The 18770-nt window shown below is 46.9% G+C and overlaps 2 protein-coding genes across 2 annotated transcripts in view; both read right to left on the bottom strand.

Moving 5' to 3' along the window:
• Window positions 1-16535, bottom strand: part of LOC122942345 (serine/threonine-protein kinase Sgk2-like) — a 58656-nt gene extending 42121 nt beyond the window's left edge. The window contains exon 1 of the mRNA XM_044299904.1: window positions 16392-16535. The gene's annotated coding sequence lies outside the window, so the exon portion shown is untranslated. The remainder of the gene's footprint in view (window positions 1-16391) is intronic.
• Window positions 16536-16854: 319 nt separating this feature from the next.
• Window positions 16855-18770, bottom strand: part of L3MBTL1 (L3MBTL histone methyl-lysine binding protein 1) — a 37205-nt gene continuing 35289 nt past the window's right edge. The window contains exon 20 of the mRNA XM_044298348.1: window positions 16855-17356. Within this exon, the coding sequence (XP_044154283.1) occupies window positions 17222-17356 (135 nt within the window). The 3' untranslated portion in view covers window positions 16855-17221. The remainder of the gene's footprint in view (window positions 17357-18770) is intronic.

Here is an 18770-nt window from a genome sequence, read left to right as displayed (position 1 = left end):
TTTGTAAGAGATAACTATTGAACTATATAGATATGGAGGAAAATTTTTTATTTCACGCAATGAACCATAAGTTTCCCTTTTTGAACCTTCAAAAAGTTGGGAAGTATGCTGAAGGGAATAGGGGCTGAGCTGCAGTACCTGGAGTGGGCGCTAAACTTTAATCTTCCGCCTTTCATTTTACAAAGAAGCTCTGAGAAATGTAATGTGGAATCTGATTGGTTGCTATCAGCACCTAAGCCAGTTTTCCCTTCACATCAGTTTTGATAAATCTCCCCCATGGTGTTTTTATATTATTCACCCCAACTACAGGTATAACTGCCTTCACTTATCAGTACAATGGTTCTGGTGAAAGATGCTATTGCAATAGAGAAGACAGGATAAAAGAATGCGCTCATAGCCAAGTATGTTTGACCCACACCAATCCAAACCATGTCACGTGGACTGCTACACTTTATAATAGCCCACCTAAGTCGCAAAAAAATAAGTGTCTCCTTGTAGGTATCATATGGAGACATAAAAACTTGTTTCATGTGATATCAGATGTTTTCTTACAGAGATTTTCTACGCTAGAAACATTGATTCAAAGACAGACTATCCATTGACTTTGACACGGCAAACGCTTATCAGCCCTTTACATTATAATAGCACCATTACCACCAGCCGTGTTATTTTATTCCATTAGTGGCACTTCTCACTTTCATGCCTTTACCTTCTCTAAAAGGCGGACAGCTTAGGCTAATTCCACGTCCACTGTGTCTGGCCTAGCCGGATAGTGCCGTACACCGCCGGAGCCCAATTACTATAATTGGATCCGGCGGTGATTCGACCAGTTACCAGCATGAGTGCCGGGTTTCGGACGGACAAAAAGGAATGCGTGCACCAGTATTTGTCTGGCAGAAACTCTGCGCTCATGGCTGGAACTGGCCGGATCACATTATAGTCAATGGGATCTGGCAGTGAACAACAGTATCCAGCTAGGCCGAATTTGGTGAACTCTGGCAAGCCTGCCAGATAGCTGTACTGCAGGTGTGGGACTAGCCTTCGTAGTACCCTAGAATATTTTGGCAATATAAAGTGCAAGTAGTCGAGATCCATTTTGCACTTTAATAAATGTATTAGGAACTTATGTAAAAAGGGGGTTTTAAATGTGCTATTGTAAAGCTATACTTTTTTTTATGAATTGTTTTATATCTGGCTGCTGTTACCTATTTGTTCTCTTGTATTCCCTATGAAATAACAATATCTCTTAGAGTACAACCACACAGTCATGCTGTGGTTAGGGAACCCATACAACCATGTATGATCATGCTTTTAGGGTGCATCCCCCCCCCCCTCCCCCGCATGCAGCTGATCAATGCGGTCAGCAGCTGCAAGCCGAAGGGCATGGTTTACAAGCACAAAAGGTGCAGTCATCATAACTTGGAAAGTGCCAGGTCTATCTCAGAAACCTATTTCCCCGTCGACTTATATTGGGAAATGAGATGTGGCATCACGACCGTGTCATATGGTGATAAACTTATGCTGTTCCTTTGTATTCATAACTTTCCAGGAAGAATAACAATGATACTAGATGTTATCTAGTCCATAGACTACAGGTCCTTCTAAAAAAATTAGCATATTGTGATAAAGTTCATTATTTTCTGTAATGTACTGATAAACATTAGACTTTCATATATTTTAGATTCATTACACACAACTGAAGTAGTTCAAGCCTTTTATTGTTTTAATATTGATGATTTTGGCATACAGCTCATGAAAACCCAAAATTCCTATCTCAAAAAATTAGCATATCATGAAAAGGTTCTCTAAACGAGCTATTAACCTAATCATCTGAATCAACTAATTAACCCTAAACACCTGCAAAAGATTCCTGAGGCTTTTAAAAACTCCCAGCCTGGTTCATTACTCAAAACCGCAATCATGGGTAAGACTGCCGACCTGACTGCTGTCCAGAAGGCCATCATTGACACCCTCAAGCAAGAGTGTAAGACACAGAAAGAAATTTCTGAATGAATAGGCTGTTCCCAGAGTGCTGTATCAAGGCACCTCAGTGGGAAGTCTGTGGGAAGGAAAAAGTGTGGCAGAAAATGCTGCACAACGAGAAGAGGTGACCGGACCCTGAGGAAGATTGTGGAGAAGGACCGATTCCAGACCTTGGGGGACCTGCGGAAGCAGTGGACTGAGTCTGGAGTAGAAACATCCAGAGCCACCGTGTACAGGCGTGTGCAGGAAATGGGCTACAGGTGCCGCATTCCCCAGGTCAAGCCACTTTTGAACCAGAAACAGCGGCAGAAGCGCCTGACCTGGGCTACAGAGAAGCAGCACTGGACTGTTGCTCAGTGGTCCAAAGTACTTTTTTCGGATGAAAGCAAATTTTGCATGTCATTCGGAAATCAAGGTGCCAGAGTCTGGAGGAAGACTGGGAAGAGGGAAATGCCAAAATGCCTGAAGTCCAGTGTCAAGTACCCACAGTCAGTGATGGTCTGGGGTGCCATGTCAGCTGCTGGTGTTGGTCCACTGTGTTTTATCAAGGGCAGGGTCAATGCAGCTAGCTATCAGGAGATTTTGGAGCACTTCATGCTTCCATCTGCTGAAAAGCTTTATGGAGATGAAGATTTCATTTTTCAGCACGACCTGGCACCCGCTCACAGTGCCAAAACCACTGGTAAATGGTTTACTGACCATGGTATTACTGTGCTCAATTGGCCTGCCAACTCTCCTGACCTGAACCCCATAGAGAATCTGTGGGATATTGGGAAGAGAAAGTTGAGAGACGCAAGACCCAACACTCTGGATGAGCTTAAGGCCGCTATCGAAGCATCCTGGGCCTCCATAACACCTCAGCAGTGCCACAGGCTGATTGCCTCCATGCCACGCCGCATTGAAGCAGTCATTTCTGCAAAAGGATTCCCGACCAAGTATTGAGTGCATAACTGAACATAATTATTTGAAGGATGACTTTTTTTGTATTAAAAACACTTTTCTTTTATTGGTCGGATGAAATATGCAATTTTTTTGAGATAGGAATTTGGGGTTTTCATGAGCTGTATGCCAAAATCATCAATATTAAAACAATAAAAGGCTTGAACTACTTCAGTTGTGTGTAATGAATCTAAAATATATGAAAGTCTAATGTTTATCAGTACATTACAGAAAATAATGAACTTTATCACAATATGCTAATTTTTAGAGAAGGACCTGTATAGTGTGCAGAGTCTGACATGTCCTCACTGACTGGTCTGTATTAAACTCTGAAGGGCCACGCCCCACTGACAAGAGGAATCATGACGTCCAGTGGTCAATGTATTCATTCATTACCAATATTTTACGGTGAATAACAGAGGAATGGCACAGAGCAGAGTTGTAAGAAAAGGCTCCAGAATTCCTATTACATGAGAAATAAAATTACAGGGAAACTTTTTGGCCGACCACCCAAATTTGCTCAGAAAAAATGGTCTTTAATGGGATAGTCATCTCAAAGAAAAAAAGCATACAGAATTAAGTCGGCAAACATGTACAGCACACAGATAATCATGAACCCCTAAATCGTGTCACTTCCAGTTTAAGATGGTCCCATCATCTGAAATTCGTTCACGCTTCGTTTACTGGTATAAGCTGAATTGCGTTATGGATTCCGTTACCACGGGCTATAACGCAATTCCATGACGGAATGCATAAGAGGAGTCCTCTCCTGCATAACGGAAAGGGGACAGATCAGTTTTGCAGCCCATAGACTTCTATTATGACTAAAGGCATTCCATTATGCATTCCGTCATAGAATTGCGCTATGGTCCGTGGTAACAGAATCCATAACACAATTCTCCTTTTACCAGTAAACGAAGCGTGAACGGATTTCATAACCTGAAATTTGCTCATCTCTACTCCCCAGCATGGCACTTCTTAAACTCTTGGTACCCATCATGGCTCCCCTCTCATTTCTGATCCATATGGTGGCTTCCCTCATAGTTCCAGTCCCCAGCATTGTGCTGCCTCTCATTCCTGGTCCCTATTATGTCCACCTTCTTAGTCCTAGTCCCCGCCATAGCTCCCCTCTCATTCCTGGTCCCCAGCATGGCTCCCTTCTCATTCCTGGTCCCCAGCTTGGCTCCCTTCCATAATATGGCTTCACCTCTCATTTCTACTCCCCACCATAACTCCCCTCTCATTCCTGGTCCCTATTATGGCCCCAACTTGCATTCCTTGTCCCAAGTATGGCTCCATCTTGCATTCCTAGTTGGCAGCATGGTTCCTCTCTAAATTATGTCCCCCAGCATTTACCGAGTATGTAAAACCAATATGTGTTCTTTTCAATGGGTTCTAACTAAAAAATTTGCTAAACAAAAAAATGGTCTTTGGTTGGGGGGTCTCACCATGCATAGAGGCCCGGCCTCCGTCACTCTCTCGCCACTCCCAAGTGACAAGCACAAGGCAAAAAAAACTCCCGGGTGACAAAGTATTGTCGCATGGGCATCTAACAAGTAGCAAAATGTGGTCTTGCAACTTTTTTTACTCCAAAAACTGGCATAGCGCCCATCACAAATGACCTCCATTGTTCGTAGCCAGCTCACCCATATGTTACTAGGATCTCTGGTGCTTGTGAACAAATCACACTATCCAAAAAGAAACGTCCAGCGTCTTGAGGATCCTAAAATCCTGGCTTCATTTAGACATAAAACCACAACCATACTAATAGCCAAACAATGCTTACGCGTTTTAGACATACACATAAGTAGGGATCCCATGTGGGGTGCCTTATTATATCAGTTGTCAGAGATTTGTCCTTATGAATTAGTTGTCAGTGTCATAGATTGTGTGCAGACACATGCTTGTAACTGCAATAGACTGCTTGGAACTAGTGTTGTCCTGTTTGGTGCAGGTTCTGCAACTCTACAAAGACGTGTGCTATTATTTTAGGCGGCTCCTCTTCAGCCTGTGACTTTCACTTATTGTTAAAGCAGTAGTAGTTAATAAACCAATAATCCCATGAATGTACCGGTACATGCAGGTCCAGTGGAGGAGGGCAGTTTTTGATGCATTTTTTTTATCCAGATCCTGGAGTGGATTGTACAGATAAGACAGGTATACAATGCACTGTGTGAAAGAGACTTCCAAGTTATTCTGTCTCTCTTTGTCTCGTGTTTCCAATTCAGATAATGGGTATCCCTGTAATATACACGGTCCCCTGATCCCCCCCATAGAGGGAACGACTCTTTTTAGCAGCTGTTTGCTCTCTGTAATAGAGGAGGTTTGACCTGGGAACCCCAAAAGGGATTGCCTTGATTGAACAACCCCTTTAAGGTGACCATTCCTAATTTTTCTATCTGTTGGAAGAAGGGTACGGCCACGCGGTCAGGAATGGATCATAGAAGGACCGACCGCTGGGAACCTTGCTGTTCAGCTGTTTGAAGAGGCTGCTGCGCTCTGGTGAGCACAGTGGCCTCTTCCTAGGCTGGTGACGTCACGTTCATGTGGCCTAGGAGCTGCTCAGTCGCCTTCAAGTAAATAGACCTGGGCTGCGAATCCACCACTATCCAATGTAAGGCGCTGTGCTTGCTATGCTGTGAATAGGCAACATCACTTGTATCTCACAACAGCTGATCAGCGGGGAGTCAGACATATTGATAACCTGAGTACAAGCCCTTTAAAGGGAACCTGTCACCGGGATTTGGGGTATAGAGCTGAGGACATGGGTTGCTAGATGGCCCCTAGCACATACGCAATACCCAGTCCCCATAGCTCTGTGTGCTTTTATTGTGTAAAAAAAAAACCGATTTGATACATCTGCAAATGAACCTGAGATGAGTCCTGTCCCTGACTCATCTCACGTACAGGACTCATCTCAGGTTAATTTGCATATCTATCAAATTGGTTATTTTACACAATAAAAGCACACAGAGCTATGGGGATTGGGTATTGCAGATGTGCTAGCGGCGCTCTAGCAACCCATGTCCTCAGCTCTATACACAAAATCCAGGTGACAGGTTCCCATTAGGGAAAGATACAGCTTTATTTTCTTTCTTTTTTTTTTTTTCTTTTTTTTTATTCATTGCTGGTTTTGGCTTCCAAAACTGCATCAGGAAACCGGACCGAGTGTCCATACCCTACTAAGGGTACTTTCACACTTGCGTTTTTCTTTTCCGGCATAGAGTTCCGTCCTAGGGCTCTATACCGGAAAATAACTGATCAGGTATATCCTCATGCATTCTGAATAGAGAGTAATCCGTTCAGGATGAATCAGGATGTCTTCAGTTTGACTGATCACGCAAAAGACTTGCCAGAATGCAAATTTTTTTCCATAGAAAATGTATTAGTGCCAGATTCGGCATTCAAAATACCAGAATGCCGGATCCGTCCTTCCACGCAGACCTAAAAAAGGTGAAAAAAATTTATGCCGGATTCGTTTTTCCAGATGACACCGGAAAGACGGATCTGGCATTTCAATACATTTTTCAGACTGATCCGGCATTTTTCCGACTGTTAAGGATCCTGATCAGTCTTACAAATGCCATCAGTTGGCATACGTTTTGCCGGATCCGGCAGGCAGTTCCGGCGATGGAACTGCTTGCCGGATCACTCTGCCGCAAGCGTGAAAGTGCAGGAATTCGAAGGTGTATTGGAAGATGCAGAACACATGTTACTTCCTCACCTCTTCCAATATCTCTGCTTGCAGTCAGTGAAAACATTGAGGACAATATGCTTTTATGTACTGTAGGAAGGCGCAAGGGTCATTGACAGAAGGTATGTGTCACCGAGATTCCTGGCCTCGGTGAGGTAAGAGCCGGTAATTTCATGTGTCAGCAGCAGCTAGTACTGGCTGACATGGTTTTGCTATTTAGTATGGCTGTAATGCAGATCCGGGACGGCTCTCACTGGGAGCAGCCAAAGTGCAGGGTGGGTGGCTGCTCCCCACGTCCAGGCCGGGTCTTGGTTTGGGCTTTAAAGCACAGGTAGCACTGTCAGGTGGTAGGAATTTACTCCTCTCTGACAGTCTCTGTGTTGGGACCTGGGCGATTGGGCCTGTGTAAAGGCCGGCTACCTTGTTGGCGTGAGAGCAAGTGGTTTCTGCTACGTCCAAGGACTTCTGAATTGCTGCATGGTGTGAACAAACACCAGACTCAAGGTGACTGTTTTCCTTGAAACTGACTTTTTGTTTTGCTTATCCTTATGTGTGAATAAACACTGAACTGTTTAAGTTAAAGACGTTGTCGTTGCCTCTATACTGCATCTGCAAGCCTGTCTACCAGAGCAGATCCCCACAGTACTGAGATTTCACTTTAATTGTACATAGTCAAGGAAACCTTCCATGAAATACAGACACTTAAAGGGGTTCTTCGGGCTTTTAATATTGATGACCTATCCTCCGGATAGATCATCAATATCAGATCGTGGGGGTCCGACACCTGGCAGCCCCGCCAATCAGCTGTATGACGGGAAGGCGCACACCAAGCACGTGAGCCATCTCCTGTCTCTATTCCCGTTCGCCATAGACATAGCAGCGGTTGAGCAGGAAGAGAGAAAGAAGACGGCATGTCTGCTGCTGATTGGCAGGGGTGCCGGTTGTCAGACCCCCACCAATCTGATATTGATGACCTATATTAAAAGCCCGGAGAACCCCTTTAAATGAAAAGCATTGCACAGGAGAGAGATTTTGTGCTGATGATTTCTTCAGCTGACAGATGACTAGACTAAATACAACTGTAACAAACACTCAGCTGCGAGAGGCATCAAATCTGCTCAGTTTTCAGCATCTGGATATAACAGAATGCTACAATTCAGTGACAGAAAGCTGGGATCTTGAAAACTGTGACTGGAAGTCTTAGATTTACCATCTCCCTGCGTCACTTTTCTGGCGTAAAAAAAGTTGCAAACACCATGTTTATGCCACTTGTGACGTATTTCTTTCGCAAGTGACGTTGCCTCTGTTGCCTCCTTCCCAAAAAGGAGGCACCGCTGCCTTCTCAAACAGCTGATTGACAGGGGTCCCGGGTGTCGGACCCCCGCCGGTCAGATGCTATCCAGAGGATAGATCATCAGTTTAAACAAACTGCAAAACCCCTTTAATGACTTATGACAAATCCGAAGGTCTCTATAGCAATACTTAGAGCAGGAATACACCTTTTCACGTTGCTGTGTACAAAACTAGTCACGCTATGTGTTAACAGTAAGCAAGATTTCATTTATAGAACAAGATCATCATGTCTTCATATGTTCGGAAGAAATACATTGTTGTGTACACACTGTGACCCAGTGGCGTACATAGAGAAGTAAAGGATAGCAAGGATCAAACCAGGCCCCCCACACACAGGACAGAAGGGTTTCTGCCTAAACCCTTTCAATGACCCTTGAGCCATTTTTCCACTGCCTCATTTGCTAAAAGTTGTTCCTTTAGAGGGTAGAGTCCTGACCAAGTTTTCACCTCCAGTAGAAGAGATAATCCCAACTAAGACTGGGCCCCCTCTTGCCCTGGGCCCCATAGCAGTCGTATGGTCTGCCGCTATGGTAATTGCGCCCCTGCTGTGACCATATCTCCCAACTGTCCCGGTACTGGCGGGAAAGTCCCAGATTGCAATGGCTGTCCCAGTACTGGGGAGTGGATGTCCCACTTTCTAGCAGCTGTCTCTGCTTCCATAGAAGCAGAGACAGTTGCCTGTATTAATGATGAAGCAAAGATCCATCATCGGCTCCCTGCTTTATCATTTCTCCACCGGCTCCTCCTCCTCCTCCTCCACAGACCAGAGCAGCCGATGTCCTGCTGCTGCTGCTGCTAGGAACAAGGTATGTGGTGTATTTTTTACTTTCTGTAAGGGGCACATGACTGGGCATATTACTCAGGCACAGCTGGGCATATTACTGGGGCATAGCTGGGCATATTACTGGGGTACAGCTGGGCATATTACTGGGGGGCACAGCTGGGCATATTACTGGGGGGCATAGCTGGGCATATTACTGGGGGGCATAGCTGGGCATATTACTGGGGACACATAACAGGGCATTGTCACAGCCTTTGGGGTGCGCCGTGACACGGTTGCCGTGCATGCTGTTGCCAGAGGCAACCTGTTGTGGTTACAGCTTGTAGGTGCCTCCTCCTTTCTCCTTGGCCTTCCCTGTCTAGTACCGGAGGGGTTAATTTTCCAGCTGGTGGGGCTTTAGGTGTGTCCTGGGTGTGGCCATGAGGTTTATATTACCTGTGGCTTCCAGGCTGGAGTCAGTGGTACTCCAGCCTTGTTTGGTGATGGAGCTCTGCTCCTTTCCTGGGTGAACCTGCCCAGTCCTTGAGGGCCACCTTGTTGGACATAAATTGTCTTTTCATTCTATCCTCCATGTTCCACTTCCTTACCTGTGTGAGTTTATGTTCAGGGTGTGGTTTCTTGTTGTTGTTACATGTCTGGTCGGTTGGTGTTTTATGTCCGGCATGCATGCAAGTCGTACCCTGTCTGTTGTGCCTCCGGAAGGAGGCTCCATGGTTTCCCGGAGGGGTGAACCAAAAGTCAAGTCTGTGAGCTGGTGCTGGAGAGCTGGTTCCTGTGTGTCAGTACGTACTCCATCCGTTTGGTGTTTGGATTGCAGTACGTGTGTACGGGTTCCATTTTACCTTGGTGTGGTCTTCTTTTGTGCCGTCCGGCAGCTGCGACAGGTAAGTTACCATGCCTTCCTGGGTTCTTGGTTCAGTGGTTATTCCCACCACTGGATACTTACCTGCCGTTCCACTTGGCTTTCTCTCCTTGCTGTTAGGCCTGCAGAGACTCCTGCTCTTCTGTGTCTTGGAAGAATAGGTCGTCTCTCCCCTGCTCCTATGTGAGGGATTATCAGGGCAACTCAGGGTCCTAGGTATCCTGGGTATGAGCCATCCTACCACCTAGGTCTGCTCATACGGTGAGGAGTTATGGCGAGGATTAGGGACGCTTTAGGAGGTGACCTGCTCCCTGATTCCGGCATCCTGGTCTAGCTGCTTCCCCGCATACCCATTATCATACAGTGGGGAGTTTCCCCCACTCCCCACTGTGACAGACATATTACTGGGGGCATATACCAGGGCATATTAATACATGCAGCAAAATATCCAGCAATTTTATGTTATGGGACAGAACAGCATTTGCTAATTTTGCAAAAATCATAAGCTGTTATTAATAGTTGTACATTGGACGGTAAAGTTAACAAGTACAGCACTGCTACATCTATATTTAAGCTGTCTATATATTTTAGACAGCAGAGTGAATGCTCTTTTGGCTACGTCTCTCAACCCCTCATGCACACTCAACTCGACCAAGTGTGCATGTGTTCTGAATGGGGAGAGGGAAGCATGCTGCTGCCAGACCCCTCTGGTGGTGGCTTATCTTCAGGAATGGACTGGGAACGTAAAGTGGCCCTGGATAATAAAAGCTAAAAGTGGCACCATGTTGTAGGCAGGTCCAAATTAACAGAAGGCGGAGCAACACAAGTAGGTGGGGTCAGCAATACCATAGTGCAAAATACCATCCCAGCAGAACCAAATACTGTGGTCCCTCAAATTACAATATTAATTGGTTCTGGGGCGACCATTGTAACTTGAGTCCATAACTCCATGCAAAACCAATAATTGGTTCTCAAGATTAGAAAATGTGAAATTTTAAGAAAAATAAGCAGATAACCAAGATGCATTGTGATGGACTGAACAGTCACAAGGGCCGCTGGAGAGGCCTGAGGGCTAGCCTCCTTTCTATGGACCCAGAACTATGGAGACACCAACACCCCAACCCCCCCCCCCCCCCCCCCCCTGCTCATTGTCCTACAAAGGGAAAAATAGGAAGTTTCTGCCTGTGAGTGATTACGTTATCCCATTGTGTTGATTAATTGTATCACGTGTGTTTTCTGACTGTAACTGCATGTGATTGGTTTGTGTGCGAAACTCTCTGTCTTCCACAAGGTCCCCAATGGGAGTGTCCCTTGCTGGAAGACCTGCATAAAAGGCTGACATGTTGCCCCATTAAAGTGTCCTGTTCTACCCTTCATGAAGTCTGGGCTCATGTTTGGGGGATTGGAGAACTACACTCTGGGAATTGCTATAATCATTATACTCTCCAGAGTATATTCCCTAGCTTTTGTAAGAGCTGTTCCTGTATTGCTCTCTGAAGGAAGAGTAGGTCCAGGGTGGGTAGAAGACTGCGAGATCCCAACCAAGCAGTGGCGGTTCGTGTGGTCGGCAGTGCTTACAGTGTCAAGTGGAGTGCTTGGAGTCCTCGGGAAGCACTAGGAGCATCCATCAACGGAAGTACCCAGTCGGGTGCCAGGAGATCCGTTACAGTGGTGGCAGCAGTGGGATGGCGTCCTAGTGCAAGGATAAGCAGCTCAGAGACACTGTTCATGGATTTACAAAATTGAGGGCAACGCTTGTCCCCATAGAGCGCCCCTGGCTACAGCAACATGGAATCGGCTAGTTCTTGGACAGCGTTTCATGATGAAGAGAAGGATCACTCGATTTACAGGGATGCAGTCCAGAAAGGCGTATGGCACGAGGCCCTAGAGGACATGCAGCGTCAGCGGGGCGAGAGTCTCCCCAGTGAGGAGCAGAGTTTGCGGATGCAATGGGAGCTGCAAATGCCTCTGCTGGGAGTCGGAGCGTGAGACACTGGTATGGCAGGAGACCTGGCTGGATGATGCATACCAGGCACTATGGGAGGATCCACAGTCGGCAGGTGGAGATGGGACCGAGGTATCTCTACCGGCCCTGCAGGGATGCTGGGCAGCCGGACCAGATCCCTGGTGGCAGTGTATTATAAAGGGAGAAGAGACAACTGGTCTCTCTCCCCAGCGCAGCCTGTGTCACAGAGAGAGGAGACTGTCGGTCCCTCATCTCAGCAGCAAGCATTATTGGGAGTGGAGATTGTCACTACCGCAACCCAGCACCCAGCAGCGTTCCAGGGAGAGGAGACAATCGGTCGATCTCCCCAGCGGCAGAGGGCATTCCAGAGAGAAGAGGTAGCTGACCTCTCTCCCCAGCGGCAGTATGGTTACCCAGGAGATGATATGGGTGACATCACTCTCCTGCAGCAGAGTCAAGCGGACCAGTTGGAAGAGGTTCTGGATTCATCTTGTTCGACTAACACAGGTCCAGCTCAGTTGGGGGTCTGGTACCTGGTTAGTCTACTCTGGTGCCTGCTCATTATTCTGCAAAGGGAAAAATTTTAAATTTCTGCCTGTGAGTGATTACGTTATACCATTGTGTTTGATTTAATTGTATCATGTGTATGTGTTTTCTACCTGTAACTGCATGTGATTGGTTTATGTAATAAACTGTCTCAGATTTCCACAAGGTCCCCTATGGGACATGTTGCCCCATTAAAGTGTCCTGTTCTACCCTTCATGAAGTCTGGGCTCATGTTTGGGGGATTGGAGAACTATACTCTTGGGATTGCTATAATCATTATACTCTCCAGAGTATAATCCCTAGCTCTTGTTAGAGCTGTTCCTGCATCGCTCTCTGATGGAAAAGAGGTGCACCCACTGGAACCTCGAAGCCTTGTCATAGGTCCAGGGTGGGTAGAAGACTGCGAGATCCCAACCAAGCTGTGGCGGTTCGTGGGGTCGGCAGTGCTTACGGTGTCAAGTGGAGTGCTTGGAGTCCTCAGGAATCAGTTGGAGCATCCATCAATGGAGGTACCTAGTCTGGGTGCAAGGAGATCCGTTACAGTGACTGTAACGAATCTCCTAGCACCCGGACTGGGTACCTCCATTGATGGATGCTCCTAGTGCTTCCCGAGGGCTCCAAGCACTCCGACAACGTAAGCACTGCCGACCCCACGAACCGCCGTAGCTTGGTTGGGATCTCGTCGTCTTCTACCCACCATGGACCTACGACAAGGTTTCCAGGTTCCAGTGGGTGCACCTCTCTTCCTTCAGAGAGCGATGCAGGAACAGGAACAGCTCTTACAAGAGCTAGGGTTTATACTCTGGAGAGTATGACTATAGCAATACCCAGAGTGTAGTTCTCCAATCCCCCAAACATGAGCCCAGACTTCATGAAGGGTAGAACAGGACACTTTAATGGGGCAACATGTCAGCCTTTTTTGCAGGTCTTCCAGCAAGAGACACTCCCATGGGGGACCTTGTGGAAGACTGAGACAGTTTCTTACATAAACCAATCACATGCAGTTACAGGCAGAAAATGCACACATGTGATACAATTAATCAACACAATGGGATAACGTAATCACTCACACGCAGAAACTTCCAATTTTTCCCTTTGCAGAATAATAAGGGGGGGGGGGGGGGGGTGAAGATGTCTCCCATAGTTCTGGGTCCATAGTCCATAGGAAGGAGGCTAGCCTTCAGCCCTCTCCAGCTGCCCCAGTGATGGTTCAGTCCGTCACATTTCTCCACTCCCAACAGTAGACTAACCAGGTACCAGAACCTCTTCCAACTGGTCCGCTTGACTCTGCTGCAGGAGACTGATGCCACCCATATCATCTCCTGGGTAACCACACTGCTGCTGGGGAGAGAGGTCGGCTACCTCTTCTCCCTGGAACGCCCTGTGCCTCTGGGGAGATCGACCAATTGTCTCCTCTCCCTGGAACGCTGCTGGGTGGGGGTAGTGACCATCTCCATTTCCAGTGATGCTTGCTGCTGAGATGAGGGACCGACAGTCTCCTCTCTCTGTGACACGGGCTGCGCTGGGGAGAGAGACTGGTTGTCTCTTCTCTCTTTATAATACACTGCCGCCGGGGATCTGGGCCGGCTGCCCAGCATCCCTGCAGGGCCAGTAGAGACCTCAATCCCATCTCCACCTGTCCACTGTGGGTCCTCCCATAGTGCCTGATATGAATCATCCAGCCAGGTCTCCTGCCACACCAGGGTCTCGCGCTCCGACACCCACCCCTTCAGGGGCTGCTCTCCCAGTAGAGGCATTCGCAGCTCCCATCGCATCCGCAACCTCTGCTCCTCACTGGGGATACTCTCGCCCCTCCGACACTGCACGTCCTTCAGGGCCTCGTGCCATACGCCTTTCCGGACTGTAATCCAGGTGATCCTCCTCTTCCTCGTAGAACGCTATCCAAGAACTAGCTGATTCGATGCTGCTGTTGCCAGAGGCGCTGTACGAGTACTAGCGTTGCCCTAATTATAAATCCACGAATGGTGTCTCCGAGCTGCTTCTCCTTGCACTCGGACGCCATCCCACTGCTGCCACCACTGTAACGGATGTCCTAGCACCGGACTGGGTACCTCCGTTGATGGATGCTCCTAGTGCTTCCCGAGGGCTCCAAGCATTCCGCTTGACACCGTAAGCACTGCCGACCACATGAACCGCCATAGCTTGGTTGGGATCTCGCCATCTTCTAACCACCTGGACCTACGACAAGGTTTCCAGGTTTCAGTGGGTGCACCTCTCTTCCTTCAGAGAGCGATACAGGAACAGCTCTTACAAGAGCTAGGGATTATACTCTGGAGAGTATAATGATTATAGCAATTCCCAGAGTGTAGTTCTCTAATCCCCCCTAAACATGAGCCCAGACTTCAAAAAGGGTAGAACAGGACACTTTAAGGGGGCAACATGTTAGCCTTTTATGCAGGTCTTCCAGCAAGGGACACTCCCATGGGGGACCTTGTGGAAGACTACAACAGTTTCGTACATAAACCAATCACATGCAGTTACAGGCAGAAAACACACACACATGTGATACAATTAATCAACACAATGGGACAACGTAATCACTCACAGGCAGACAACACCCACCTGTGATGCAATTAATCAACACAATGGGACAAGGTAATCACTCACAGGCAGAAACTTCCCATTTTTCCCTTTGTAGAATAATGAGCCGGGGGGGGGGGGGGGGGGGTCTCCATAGTTCTGGGTCCATAGTCCATAGAAAGGAGGCTAGCCCTCAGGCTTCTCCAGCAGCCCCAGTAACGGTTCAGTCTGTCACATGCATAAAGCATATCCTTACATAAAACAGCCAAGAATAGAGGCTGGAAGCTGTAAATCACCTTCCATGCTGAGGACAGAAGGTTTTTCATGATCTTGCATAGTACATACATACCATAAAATTAAAATTAAGCCTCAGCTCACCTGGTGTCCAAAGGAGCAGCTCTTCCTGCCATATATAGGGGTCAGTAGAGAAAATGTAGTATGATAGAGGAGCTATTAGACAACCAATAAAGGTGTTTTACCAGTGAAATGGCAATGTTGATTGGTTGGACCTGAGTCTAAGACATTGTATGTTGAGTTGAGTTTTAACTTGTGATGGCTCAAGAAAGACCATTGTACGCTAAAATATTGTATCCTGAGGCCATTGTATCTCGAGGGATACCACAGTGCTGCACAATATATCGCCCCAAAAGCTGTCTCTCTGTGGTGGCTAGGAGGCTTAGGAGGTGAGATGTGAGCCACAGCAGCTGAATTCAGGAGGACATGTGTGGTCGCTGGACGGGTACATGAGTACCTGATTCTCACAGCGTTAATTACTGCTAAGAGATCATTACGTACCCAGCCAGCGGCAGAGAGGAGGGCTTGGGTGGACCTCTGGGCATCGGCCCACTGGGGAATTTCCCTGTACGGTCTATGGCTAGTCCACCCCTGCTTATGTTCCCTAAGAATAAAACAATCGGACATGCTGAAATCCAACTTCCCAATCTTCGTTTCCCCTGAAGTCTGCCGGGAAAGTCAAGACACCTCTGTCCACATTATATGTTGCTTTTGCCTAATATCAATCTTTAATTAAAAGATTATTCATCCAGCATTCGCCTGTTCGGGGTACTTACCATAACTCCTTTCCGGACTAATGTAGCAGAGTTTGTCAGGTGGAAAGCCTTATTGTGCTTTATCTGTTTTACAAAGGACTGTAAACAAACCTACTGCATTATCTTTACTCCGAGTAGACACATTTAGCTCTGCTACATACACACCATTCATATTATTACCGTGCTAACATGCACCTAATAACGTGGTTCCATCTCTTATCCCACCGTAATTTCTACAAAAACTAACGCCATTGCTACTTTCACATTTCCGATAATCCCATACATGCTGCCACTGTAGCCGCCGCAGACCTGCCGCTGTCTTCCCTCATCCGTATACTGCGTCTAACGTAGTTTTAAGCAATGATTCAACAGTTCTGGTCCAGTGGATTTGACAACCACATCGGAAGGCAGTCAGAGTGGCACAGACCCTACATATATCACATATTGCGTTGCCATGAGGCGTATATCCAACACGGCCGGTGACAGTCATTGTTTTATTGTCAGCTCAGAAATAGCTTTACAGCCGCACATACGTATCTACCTGCAGCCGTCGTGGAACAGAAGCAGTACAACAGAAAAGTATTACTATTAACCCTTTTTATCATAGACACGGACACTTTGCAAAAAAATTGCTTTAACGCTGTCTGCGTCCTAACCTTTTGCATTGACATTCCTACCTGCAAAGTTCTATGTCTTGAAGGAGGAAGGGAGGGGGGTCCACTCTCACAGCCGCCTCTGACCCCGAATCACCTATAACTAATAACAAGTCTTGTTTTTGAGCTTAAGGAGGTGGGGAGAAAGTAGCCAGGAGGAGGAGGAGGCATTGGAGGAGGTTGGTGCTGTGGAAAGAGGGGTGGGGGACAGTGTGAAGGTCAAATATATTTCTCTCAAGGAGCGCCTGGCATTTGGCTGGTTAATGAGTAACCCCTCTCAGTGTTTTGGCATTTTTACGGGCATTAAAAGTGTACAGAAATAATCCTCCTCAGACTTTCATTCAGCCAGGTGTACTTAGGACCATGAAAAACAGTGAAGCGCGAGAGACGGCTCGAAAAAATGCAGTCCTTCACACAAATGGAGAAAAGCCAGAAAAACTGGCCTACAACACAAGTGACATTGTAGATGGAGAGTCTGGTCAGAAGGTAAACCAGGGACATGAGTCATGACATCTGTGTGCTGACAGATGTAATAATCCTGGCACCCTGCAGCCAGACATTTTAATAAGCATTTATATTTCATGTTCAGTAGGGCAGGTGACATACAAAGTATGCACACAATAAAAACTGGGTCATGCAGCGCCATCTGGTGGTTGAAAGTTCTCACCACTTATCAGCTGTCTTCAAAGGCTCCAGACTGTGCAGATAGTACTCAGGTAGTACTGAAGCTCAGCCATGGGATTTTCAGATTCAGTGTCTCAGAAAACTATATTTGCTCTGCATAGAGGGCATTCATGTGGTAGCCTAGGACATTGGTAACAAAGGTCTACAGGATCTTTGAGCCAGTAGGTCAGTCAGTCTGTAGAGTCCTCGGTATTCTTGAACATGAGGATGGAGTTGTAAATCTTCACCGCCGGACCCAGTTTTATGCACAAGATCTTTACAATGTCCGTCTGTGTTAGGAGCAGGAGGGCTTGTCCATCTATCATCTGTCAGGAGAAAACAGAAGGCTGGGATTTGGCGACAATGACAATCAATACAGTAGAATGCGTTTTCCTCAAAGGGACTCAAGGGAAGATATGTCCTGGGGCAACATCCCAGGATAGTGATGGATAACCTTTTACAGACTGAGTGCCTAAAGTGTAACCGAAAACCCACATATACTACAGTCTAGTATAGTATATCTTCCATGTACTTTATCATGTAGTATAATAGCCTGCCTACATTCAGTGCGCCGCCTGTGCAGTTCATAGTGCGCCCTGCGCTGATGAATGGCAGAAAAAGTACGCCTTAGACTTTTTCCATGGTGCGGATGCCCACAGAGAGGGCTCTGAGTGCCACCTCTGGCACCTGTGCCATAGGTTCGCCACCACTGTCCTATGAAGACACAGGCTACCACGTAGGCGCCCAACACCAACACACAAAAGGACCACCTGAGGAAGGGGATAATTTGACAGTAGCCAAAGTATCCATTGGTAGTGCCTAAATGCCACCTACTGTGCCCTTCCCCCATACCTTGTAGATTGTAAGCCCTTGCGGGTAGGGTCGTCTCTCTTTCTGTACCAGACTCGTCTTGTTTATGCTTATTGCAATTGTCTGTATTTATTTATGCAATGATATAGCGCTACTATATTCTGCTGCTTAGGGTATGTTCATACATAGCTGTTGAGCTGCAGTTAAAAACTGCTTCAAAACCTTCCTGTGTGATACGGTATTGTGGTTTTTACAGGCGGAACACTTTTATTTAACCATAACTGTATTGTGCCTTCACCTATGCCGTTTCAACCACACCTCAACCGCTCAGTGTGAGCATGGGGCTTGATCCTGCCGACAGATGCCCTTTAACTCTTGGCTGAGGCCTTATACACTCAAGCGTAGGCTCCATGCACACGACCATATCCATTCTGCAGTCCAGAAATCCGCAAAACACGGATATTGGCCGTGTATGTTGCGCATGTCCCGCCCTATGTTAAAAATGCCTATTCCTGTCTGCAAAACAGTGCTATCTTTTTTGCAGGGTGGCGGAATGGATATACAGATGCGTACAGCTCCATTGAATCAAAAATACGGTTGTGTGCATGGGGCCTTTATTGGGATCCCACGGGCAGGGTCACTACATTTCCGTAGATACATCCATGTGGTAATGGCATGAGAAGTCAACATAAGGGTCCATTCACACGTCTGTGTGTGTTTTGCGGATCCGCAAAATACGGACACCGGCAATGTGCTGTGTGTGCCAAACTGCAAGTTACCTCATGGTAAGTGTAGGCCTGATACTTCTATAGTACTGCCATCTGCTGGAATGACATGGTACACAAACCACAACCTGCAGAGCTACATGCTGTCTATGGTATATTTACACTGTACAGCTGCATCCATATTTATTGTAGGCACATTGTACAT

This window comes from Bufo gargarizans, chromosome 6, assembly GCF_014858855.1.
Source record: "Bufo gargarizans isolate SCDJY-AF-19 chromosome 6, ASM1485885v1, whole genome shotgun sequence".
NCBI classification, from domain to species: domain Eukaryota; kingdom Metazoa; phylum Chordata; class Amphibia; order Anura; family Bufonidae; genus Bufo; species Bufo gargarizans.
This window is presented reverse-complemented; position numbering and strand designations above follow the sequence as displayed.